This window comes from Pinus tabuliformis, chromosome 8, assembly GCF_031772625.1.
Source record: "Pinus tabuliformis cultivar Carrire ecotype Pingquan chromosome 8, CPIR1, whole genome shotgun sequence".
NCBI classification, from domain to species: domain Eukaryota; kingdom Viridiplantae; phylum Streptophyta; class Pinopsida; order Pinales; family Pinaceae; genus Pinus; species Pinus tabuliformis.
Window position 1 is genome coordinate 2,041,751,642 of NC_142294.1, and position 11,713 is coordinate 2,041,763,354.

The window sequence follows — 11,713 nt, forward strand, 5'->3', positions numbered from 1 at the left end:
TCTTGCACAATTCTAGAAAATTCCTATTCTATTGTAAAATCTCCTTAATAATTAAAATGTATGCAATACCCAGTGTTTTCCAATTGATTTCATCCCCGTCTCTGCCTCTCTTTAATAATTTGACAGCGTTACATCCCCGTCTTTCTCCAGAGGAAATAACACAATCACACGATGTGAAATGGTTGAGGCTGATATTTCCTGTCATCATAAACAGATAGACTTCCGTAACTGCCAACAATTTCAATTAAAACCCTTACCAAATGAGTTGGGAAAGGGTTCTGAAAGGTGTATTTCGGAACGTGGCGTGATTATGCTCACTCAACGAAGGGCGCGCATTGACTTTCATAACGCAGTAGAGAAACGAGAAAGCGTGATGAAGCCAGATATTAGAGGGATGAATTAAATGCCGAAAGAGATACCTGCCTGTAGCATGGTATTCCTTTTATGCTATGTAACGAGAATGCGTGATGAAGCCAAATATCACAGGGACGAACTAAATGCCGAAAGAGATACCTGATCATAGCATGGTATTCCTTTTCTCCCATGTAATCAATGAGCTATGCTCTGTACCTAATTATATTTCAAGAAGATTTTGAAATGAAATTTAAAAAAAAAGTATCCTCTATTTATTTCATCTACTCTTTTAGCATTAGCTACCTCTCAATCTTCTTTATCAGAAACTCTAAGCATTCCCTTCATCTACTCTTTTAGCATTAGCTACCTCTCAATCTTCTTTATCAGAAACTCTAAGCATTCCCTTCATCTAGTGTATCAGAAAAATACCAATGGAGCAAGCTGCAACAGAGCCGGTGTCAGGGACATACCACGTTTTCATAAACCACAGGGGTCCCGATATCAAGAAGACTCTTGCCAGCTTCATCTACCATCGCCTCACAAATTGTCATGGGCTGCGCGTGTTTCTGGATAACAAGGAACTTCACACGGGAGATACTCTGTCCCCTGCAATCCTCGGAGCCATTCAAAGCGCGTCAGTTCATATTGCCCTTTTTACTGAGTGTTATGCTGAATCCCCTTGGTGTTTGGAAGAGCTGCGTTGGATTTTGAGATCATATCACAATCGTAACTTGAAGATAATTCCTGTGTTTTGTGATGTTGAGCCTAAAGACCTTCGTCATGTTGAGAGTGGCCGTTATGCTAAATCCTTTGAAGAACACCAACGCAAAGGCAGAGTCACGGTGGAATGCATCCAGCGGTGGAAGGCAGCACTTAACCAAGCCTCTCACATTTCTGGTCTGCTATTTAAATCGAATGAAAGGTAAAACCCCTTTATTTTTTTACAAGTCCATTGATTTTATAGTCTGCGAACAAATGCATTGTGAAACAAATAATCCTTTTTAACGGATGGATTTGATTGGAGAGACCAAATACTGTGAAATGTGAAACAAATAATCCTTTTTAACCGATGGATTTGATTGGAGAGACCAAATACTGTGGAAAATTTGTTAGAATTTTCGTGATATAGAAAAATCACGTGTCTTCTTTCCAGAACTGTGATGAAATTTTCAAATTTTTAAGAATTTCATTTGGGATTAGACAAAATCTATATGAACAGGTTCTGCTATGCATAAATTATAATAAAATTTAATTCTATAATTAAAAAACTGTTTATTACCAATTAACTCAACTCCATTTAACCTACCCAAAACAAAATTTCACAATACTGGCATCCTTCCTAAAAAATTTATCTTCCTTCTTTTTATGAAAGCCTGGAATTCGTCGGATCGAAACGGAGAATTTCAAGTTTTCGCTGAAGTGTCATCGTATGTAACAAAAGTTAAACCGAAATTCTGTTAATTCAAAAATATCAATTTTATTTCAAAAAAACAAAAACTAGTTTATATATCAATTTAAAAAAAAAAAAAATCATCTTACTGTGAGTGTTTGTAAAAGATATAACTAAATAAACCAAAACATTTTATCCAAATAGTGTGTGGTAAGCAAAAATATAACTTTAGATGACTTATTGTTGGAGCCTAAGGGAGCCTATTGAATTAAGCGAACAATGACCCTGGAATCACTGATACAGGGCTACGCTTGAGGCCCTTGAACGAACTTAATTTCTAGATTTTCCAGCACAGAAAATGAGAATTTTATTTTCTCTGGCAAGTTTATGAGGAAAGGATATGCGAGTTTTTAATTTTGTTTGGTAAGTTTATGAGTAATTACGTGAGTAGAGGTTTTTTTTTAAGATTTGATGAAGTTGAGAAAGAACAATCTCATTTTTTATCTTTTATTAAGTTTTGGAATGTTCCAGCGAAAGAAGTTAACAGAAAAAGCTTGAATGAACATCCGACGAATGTAATTTCATAACATTTTTCAAAAACAAATCTACAAAATTTTGGACCAACTGGATTTTATGTTGAAATGGTTTGATACACCTCATTTTGGGATGGTTTGATTTTCCTTTCATTCATTTACTGCATATGAGTTGTGCCCAAGCCTAGCATAACATGTAGTATTTAAGATTTCAGATCTGAGCATCAAAGATTGAATATATATTTTAGTACTCGGTGCAATGCATGAGTATGAAACATACTTTATTAGTATGCTTAAATTTAAATTTAAGGCTAGTTCATATTTTCATTACTGTTAACTTTTTTTGAGGAAAGAAAAAACTAACAAGTTTTCTATAGAACTGTTTACATAAATCTGTTTGGGTTAATAGTCAAAACATGGACTGTAAAGTTGTAAACCATAAAAATTCTGCATTTTGCAAACATCATCCAAAATAGTTCTGTGACCTATTACCTGAAATAGATGAGACAAATTTTCCTTTTGTAAATGTGGCACATGGTTTTTATAAAAAAAAGGCTAAAAATAAAAATCTCAGTCTACAGCTAATAAAAGCACTAAAGTCCATCAAGCATATACTAATGTAAAATCAACAGTTTGGGATCATGCCCGTGCTTTGAAGAGAACCCAGAAAGAAAATTTTGTAGTGAATTTCACCCATCTGATGCCGGTGTCCCCGTTTTGAAAGAGCATCAGCCACTAAATTTTGTCCCCTGCGAAATGTGAATTCCTTAAAACAGGTCTTTAGATCCTTTATCCGGCGTTACTGCTAACTTTATGAGTGCTTGCATCCATTTGTTGGTGCTCCAGAAATCATGGATTAATGCTAACCATATGATTACATGCATCCATTTGTTTGTTATTTCAGTGATCATGGGGAATTTCTTGAGAGGATTGTGAAAGCTGTATTAAAAGACGTAAAATTGGAACCATTAGAGGTGGCTACATACCCCGTTGGACTGGAGCAAACCGTGGAGGATTTCCAGAGTAAAATAATGAATCAAAGCCAGTTAAATGGCACAGTTATTGTGGGCATTGCAGGTGTAGGCGGAGTAGGGAAGTCAGCTCTGGCTAAATTTTTGTACAACTTGAAACGTTCTGATTTTACTAGGTCTTGTTATTTGTCTGAGGTTAGAGAAAAGAGTTTACCGTCTTTGCAGCATAAGCTACTTCGTGACTTGCTGGGTTATGATTTGCATATTGATAATACAAGCCAAGGAAAGGGTATTCTCAGAGATCGTCTAGGTGGCCTAGCAGTTCTGGTTGTTTTCGATGACGTGGATCATTTTGAGCAAATAAATAGCCTACTTGTCACAGATGTTGTGGGATCTGGTAGTTTAATTTTGATCACATCTCGTGATCAAGATTTACTAAGACGATGTTCTCCAAAAATTGTATTGTATGATGTAAAGGCATTGCAGTTAAAGCATGCCCGAGAACTTTTTTGCAGGCATGCGTTCCTTCAATCCGAACCATACCAAGGATTTGAAGATTTGGTTGAGGAATGTTTGAGAATTTGCGATGGGCTGCCTTTATGTTTGCAAGTTTTGGGTGCACAGCTTCGTCGAGACAGGCCTGACAGAAGGTATTGGGAGCTCCAGTTGGAAAAGTTCTCAAGAAGCCTGCCAGACGATCTAATAGAGAGATTAAAAGTGAGTTATGAGACTCTGAGCAACCAAGAGAAGGAGATGTTTCTGGATATTGGATGCTTCTTGGCGGGAGAGGACAAAGATTTAGTATTTCGTGTACTAGAGGGATTAGGTTACAACGACGCCATGGACTGCCTGGAAAGTCTCCGTCAAAAATGCCTTGTCGAATATCAGTATGATGATTTCCCATCTTATGATAAAGACGAAATTGAATGCCGCATAAAAAACCCTGTAAGAATTATTTCTGCATTTAATAACTTTTCCTGCAAAAAGTTTGATCTGGTGGAATTTTATATCATTGTGATGGGTTGTTTTGGTTGCGTTCAATTCAGGGACATGACATGAAATGTATTACAGTTGGTCCTGGCTGCCTACTGCCTCCCAATGGTTCAATGTGTAAATATGGAACAACCAAAATGACACTAAAAGTTACAATGCGCGATCATATTAAGAAAATGGCAAAACAGATCGCTCGAGAGGAGTTTTTTGTGTTGCCAGCACCTAAGCCATTACGGCTCAGCAGCTCAAATGATATCCAAGCAATGTTGAATTGGCAGGTAGTTTGTGTAGTCTTTATAAAAGGCTAAATTTTTTAAAATAGGGTTATGTATTTAGTAGCAGGGTCATAAATATTGAATAATAATAAGGTAATATATAATGGAATTTAAGATGATTGAGATCCAATTCTGTATAATTTCAATACATTTCAAATTTATGTAAGGGAATTTATTTATGCATTTCAAATTACTATAATATAAACTACAACTTGAATTGAGTTTACATTATAGTTAGTTTTGTAATAAAGAGTTTCTTAATTGGGTTATCATAAAGATCAATTATTGAAAGAAGGTTCGGGCTGATACGATCAAATCTGCTCATTGACAAGAATCAGGAATCAACTTATGTAATATCAATTTAGTAAAAAAATTAAACATGAATATAGATATATTATCATGTAAGTTTTGTGTATGATTAACAACGTTATTAGAGATTTTGCCCAATGCAGAACCTACCCATATTATCAAAATTTGAAATTACCGAGAACTTGACATCTTGCATGTTTAATTTCAGTTCATTATAGAAAACTTTGCTCCAGTAGTAAATGCTCAAGTCTGAAGAGATCTAATAAACAGAGCTATACAGAGTTATTATGCATGATTGAACAATTTAATTAGAAAGTTTACCCAACTCAAAAGCTACTACTATTGTCAAAATTCAATCAAAATTTCAAAACTGATGAAAACTTAACATTCTGTATCTTTAATTCAATACATTAAACTTTGCTACAAAATTAGATGCTTCAGTGAGAAAAGTTTAAACATCTCATCACAGTGTATTAAGATATTTACCTAATTCTAAGTAAAAGTCGATCATCGAAATTCCATATTGATGAAAATTCCAAACTTCTTTTATTAATCTCCATAACAATACAATGATTTAACTTGACTTCTTTAAATGTGTTTGTCAGAGTGGAGCAAATTCCGTTAGGATACGAGGCATTCGGATTCTAAAAGGTGAAGAGCAGCCTGATGGGACCAGTTACACTAAGGGCGTAGGTGTAAACCTTCTTGTTCTTGAAGTTCCGATAGCTTTTGGTTCGTGGGATATGGATGGAGACTTGGTGTGGCTTCGCCTGCGCAATTTCGGTCCCATCAATTTTCCTGATGCTATTTCACTGCGAAGATTAAGAGTTTTGGAACTACAGGGTCAAGGTGACGTAGAGCGGTTTTTCCGTAGATTTGATGAGGTAATTATATTTAGGTTATTCCATAAGTTATGATCAAGGTCATATATACGAAGTTATTTGTTATTTTTATTTGGATTGCAGATTTAAGAATATTCACAAAATTTGATAAACAATAAACAGGAACAAGTTAACTTATTTACTCTTACCTATCAAATTTCTCAAATATGCAATCACTCAGATATCCTTATCCTGATTACAGATTTGAGGAATATGTAAGAATCCAATGGACAACAGCTAGTTCAAACAACTGTTTGTTAGATTTATTGGAAATAATCCCAACTAACCCATTCACTCTCGTTATGAACAAGAAATCCTGTCACAGATACTACTTATCTACAAGAAATCCTGTCACAGATTTCCCTTTAAGGCTGAAAGGACGCATGATTAAATGAATATTGACTGACGTACTTCTCCATGTATGGCTGGGCATGTACGCAGCCCTGTGAATTTTATTTTCTTTTGTATTTTGTATTTACTGTGTGTGTAAAGTGAGAGGTTCATGCTGTCTTTTTGGGTGTGTGATCAGAGTTGAACGGGGTGTTTTGCCTGTGAGAAAACAGAGCTGAAACAGGGCATTTTACTTTGTGAGAAAGCAGAGCTGAAACAGGGCTTTTTACTGTGCTAGAAAACAAAGCTGAAACAGGGGATTTTGAAAGGAGCAACATCTCTGGTTTTTCTAAATAAATTCTCTCTGAAAATGAGTAGAAAATATATCCCAGTTTGATTGATTTATGTTTGCCCTGTTTTGAATTTTATTTTATGTCTTACTTTGTTTTTTATCGGTCTTACTCTGTTTTCTTTTTTTTTTAACTTCTCACTCTCAAATATTCCCAAAATCTATAATCCAGTTAAATTCAGCACACTAAAATATTCAATCATTGCAGATCATCAGAACCCACAATCGAATAGAATATGTTAACACAGCAAACAACATTGTAAATATAGCCCCGAACCGTTTTATTTTTGTAGCTTTTTGTCCTGTAATCGGCAATTCGGACACAGATTTTCTCTGCCATCGAATTTTTTTTACTAATACCTGAAAGTTATAAACGCCCTAATCTTATTTTTCATAAACAGATTTTGTGTTATGTGCATTGCAGCCACCTTGGCATTTGAGCGAGTTGAGTGTTGATGTAAGCGACACAGTTCCAAGTACTTCGAGCAGCCGCAGGGCTTTCAATGCAGTTGAACATTCCCATAAAAATATCTCAGATGGTGGTGCAGAGGAAGGCGAGGCAGCACCTTATTGTTTCCAGTTCCGTTTTCTTCAGTGGATAGGTACCAGCATGAAATTCCTGAATAAGATAGTGTTGAAAAATATCACATTTTTACAGTCACTGCCTATTGATTTTTCGGAACTTAAAAGCCTAAGACATTTAGATTTATCCGGCTGCATTAATCTGACCGAACTACCAAATTCCTTCTCCAAATTAACGCACCTCCAGTATCTAGCGTTGAGAGACTGCAACAATCTATCCATGCCCACTGATATTTTGGGAGAAATGTCCACACTTGAGTATGTGGACTTGGAAGGCTGTGCTCAATTGGTAGATTTGCCAAGTGCAATGGCATATCAAAGGTCTTTAAGGTACCTAAATTTACTACGGACTAATTTGATGCAATTGCCCATGAAGTTGGAACTACTGGACATGTTAGAGCATCTAAGAATAGGGAGTTCACAGTTAAAAGAGTTGCAACATTTCATTGGTGATTTGGTGCGTTTAGAAGAGTTGATTCTGATTGAATGCCACTCTCTACAGCACATCTTAACAGAGGAAATTTCAGGGCCAAATATCAAAGTTTTGGTTATAGAGGATTCTCCAGTAGCGAACTTCATTGTTGAGAATCGGGACACCATGGATGTTGGCTTTCGTGGTTTAAGAGATTTTACTTTGAAGAAAACATCCATATCCGAGATATCCATTCCTGAAGGCTTTTATTGCAGTCTCGAAACTCTTGATCTCTCAGAAAATTTTCGGCTAATGCAGATAAATGTGTTGCCGTCCAGATTAGTAAGACTAAGCTTGCAAAGCTGCCTGAGGTTGAAGACAGTGACAAATATTTCAAATCTGTTTAATCTTAAATTTCTCAACATCAATGGATGCGTTGCGCTGGAAACCTTGAATGTTGAAGGTCTGACGTCATTGGAAGAAATAAAAGCGGAGGCTTGTTGGATGCTGAAGAGGATAAAAGGCTTGAGTCAGCTGGAATGGTTGAATTGTCTCCACATTTCAAGTAACAATGGACTTATTTGGAATGACATTTCTCATTTTCTGGTGAGTATTTTTTTTCCTCAGGAAAAAGTGTAGAGTAATTTTATTTAATGTATAAAATTACATTCTGTATTTACATGACACACATGTATATCAGTATATGGAACCACCAGAGAGATTTCAAAGTCCTGTTACGGCTTTTTGACCTACAACATACTGAAACAAAACTCTGGACACAACAAAGTATGAAAGGAGGCACAAAACTCTAATAGCCAAATGACATAAATATAAATGCATGGAAACAGTAAATATCTGTGTTTTTCTGGTGGGCATCCATCTGTCATTATACCCAATATTAATTCATGTAAAGTTATATACTTTTTAATTAAATAACAGCAACACATCCTTGTAGTTTTCTGATTCATCTGTGTTGAACTTATCCCGGTTGTAAATTTTATTATACCCAATATTAATTTATATAAAAGTTATATGCTTTTTATGCTAATTAAATAACTGCAACATATCCTTGTAGTTTTCTGGTTCATCTGTGTTGAACTTATCCCGATTGTAAATCTTAGAAATATTCTGTAATTTAATGAACAGCGAAGAAGTCAATTATTTGATTCTTTGGATTTTTAGATATAAATAACTATTAATCTAATGTGGCTACTACATATGATATCATTATTTCAATTTAAAAACACCACATTATGCTTACATGCTAATTGGAGTGGGGAAATTTGTGCAGGCATCACATGAAAATCTGTCAGCTGCCATCTTTAGTGCAAAAGCAGACGATAAATCGGTGGGTGTTTAATTTGTTAAAAAATGAGATATTATAGTTGGTTTATGTTAATTGTAGATTTTGTATATTCAGTTTCGTTTTGGATGTCTAAATCTACAATTAACCTAAGTTTAAGCTCAATTTATCTGCATGAGTCAATAAGTGAACAGAGTGTCTCAATTTTGAAATTTTAAAAAATAACAATGGCATCTGTGCAGATATCCAATGACCAAGAAGTACGTTATATCATGGGGAAGTTTAAGATCAAAATGATTGATATTGCCTTTGATACACGTACAACTGGGTGGCATATGAAGATAGAGAATTTCCATTCACACAGTGCCATATTGTTGTGCTTTCTCAGCCCCCGTCTGCCTCTTGCTAGAGCTGCCTCTCTTAGTGTAAGATTTAAAGCAAGTAATTATGATGGCACAGATCAGGAGTACACAACCCTCCGTTACAGAGGTGAAAGAAGTCTTCATGTATTTATCTGGACTGACGAGTCTAGTTTGTTTAAAGATTACGAAGGTTACAGAGACATCGATGTATATTGCTCCGATGACTCTGGTGCCCATTGGACAACCCGTCGGCGAAAGAATGCGTCGGAATTGGATGCAGGGTATGTAAAAATGGGATGGTTGCTGATGGTCGATAAGAACATTGACATTTCAAAAGTTGCGAAGGAGTTTATAATTGCATTTGCATAAAGCTATTTAATTATAAAGTATATACTACACTAAAAAATTTGTTGTTATATCTATTGTGCAGGGAAATAAGTTAATGTTTATGACTAGCATACCGCAAAGCGGGAAAAAGGCTAACACTGAAGTGATTTGAGATTTTATTTGCTATCTTGAATGGTTAATCTACATTTGAGATGAGATGCTGTTTTGGAGATGTTAATGATAATAATTGAAAATGATGTTCCTTAATATGAATTTTGGATATATTAATTACAATGATTTTTTTTAATTGTGTTAATAGGAATTTTGGAAAAAAAAATAAATAATAATAATAATAAAATAATCACATTAAAAAACAAGATCCCAATCGCATTTACTTAAGAAAGTTCACAAAACATGAATCATTAAATAATTAAAATTTGAAATTTTGATTTAGATAGTTGAATTATAATGAAAGTTCAACTCTTTCTTCTCCCCTCTTCTCCTTGATTGGGTGTGGAGAAAACTAGCAATAAGTCTGGGTTGATTTTGATTTATTTTATATATATATATATATTAAGTTTGGGTTGATTTTGTTATATATATATATACATTTTTTATAACACGTTTGCTTAATTAAAAAACTAATTGACAATTATCAGTTATAAATATTTTTTCTAAAATAAAACAAAACTAAAATAGTATTATTAGTTAATTTAAGATTTGGTAACTGAAGTCATATTCTAAAAATTCAGATAAAAAAAAATCAAATCTATAATTAGTCCCGCTCCTTTCTTTTAAAATAAAACAAAACTAAAAACTAAAATAGTATTATTAGTTAACTTATTAAAATAGTACTATTAGTTAACTTAAGTTTTGGTAGCTGAAGTGATATTGTAAAAAATCAGATAAAAAAAAAATGAAATCTGTAATTAGTACCACTCCTTTTTTTTAAAAGTCAAAGCATTATTTTAGAATTCTTAAATTTGGAATCTCAAAACCTAGCATTATTAATATTTGAAATAAATATTACATACATATAAACATAAAAGTGCTTATTACTTAGTTATCCATTACTACATATATATCTAACATATACATATGACATTACAAAAATTCCTACAAAAATAAACACACAAACACCATCTAGCAATATCCTCAAATGGATCTTTACATTCTTATAGAGTAGATCCTCAACTTGTCCACTGTGCCAATGATCACCCCTTAGTGAGTCAAATCCACTAAGAAGATTGCTTTCTATATACATTTCACCTATTAGGTAGTGGTATTTTCTATTGGATCAAATTCTTTATCCTCATAAAGTTCTTCCTTTTATAATCATTTCAATCAATCTTGATTCCATATCACATATTACACAAATTTTGGATCCAGTAACATGAATTCTTAGTTTTAGGGGTTCTATGTAGGTATATTGACAATTCTGTGAAACAATCCAACAATAACTGGAATGTGTCTTTCCGACCCTAAGGAGTCTTTGTGGAACTGATTGAATATAAACTTTACAACCCTTTCCTTCCATCCGCCAAACCCATCAAATTGTGTTGCACCAAGCTAATGTTTTATTTGGGTGTTTTTGTCTTCCTTCTCAACCCATTGGGTGAATGTTTTCTAGTGTTTGTCCCACTATATTTCTTTGAACTTGGCCCAGTGGAAGTTGTGAAGTCTATATCCCAACTATGTTGATCCTTCCTTATCTAATCTTTGCTTCAGTATTGGTTCAATGAGGGTTTTTCTAGTTTGAATTTGTACCCTCATCCTCTTCATGATGTTAGAGCCTTGAAATGTTGGAGATGGTTCATGGTTTGCCTATGTGATCCATATCTTGGGGGATAATGTTTAGAATTATTGAATGCCAAGAGGAAGAGAAAACACATAGATCTACCATGTAACTAATCAATAAGAACATTGATAAAAATGCAAGATTTGAATACATTTAAAATATATGGAGAGAGAGAGAGAGAGAGAGAGAGAAGAATGATTCCATTAAGGAGAACTATTACATGCAATGAGGCTAAATTTGGTACCTCTCTTTCTCAACCTTCACTCTCTTCATATTGCCTTCATATAAGGTGTCTTGTTGACAAAGTCAACTTTAATAAGGTTTGACTCTATCAATTATGTATCTATCAAATTTCCTTTACATAAAAATATAACTATGACTTGTACATCCAAACTTAGACTATAAGCCCCCTAATATTCAGATCAATGCTTCTGCCTTAGAAAATGATAGTCTCCATCATTCACTCATGCTTAAAAAAAGGAGGGACCCGATTATGTTCATTGGACCATCATGATTACAATTTGTTGTGAACCAATAAAGAGAA

The 11,713-nt window shown here is 34.3% G+C and overlaps 1 protein-coding gene across 1 annotated transcript; it reads left to right on the forward strand.

Moving 5' to 3' along the window:
- Positions 1–391: 391 nt before the first annotated feature.
- On the forward strand, positions 392–9,588 carry LOC149244646 (uncharacterized). The gene is made up of 7 exons (XM_089374954.1): positions 392–1,276; positions 3,182–4,193; positions 4,295–4,519; positions 5,431–5,709; positions 6,810–7,985; positions 8,671–8,727; positions 8,925–9,588. Exons 1-7 carry the CDS (start codon positions 786–788, stop codon positions 9,411–9,413), a joined length of 3,729 nt encoding a protein of 1,242 aa, XP_089231080.1. The 5' UTR covers positions 392–785; the 3' UTR covers positions 9,414–9,588.
- The last annotated feature ends 2,125 nt before the right edge of the window (positions 9,589–11,713 follow it).

Coding starts and splice junctions, on each gene's coding strand:
- LOC149244646 (XM_089374954.1), top strand. CDS start 786: ATGGAGCAAGCTGCAACAGAGCCGGTGTCAGGGACATACCACGTTTTC. Junction 5,710..6,809: donor TTTTCCGTAGATTTGATGAG/GTAATTATATTT, acceptor TGTGCATTGCAG/CCACCTTGGCATTTGAGCGA. Junction 7,986..8,670: donor ATGACATTTCTCATTTTCTG/GTGAGTATTTTT, acceptor AAATTTGTGCAG/GCATCACATGAAAATCTGTC.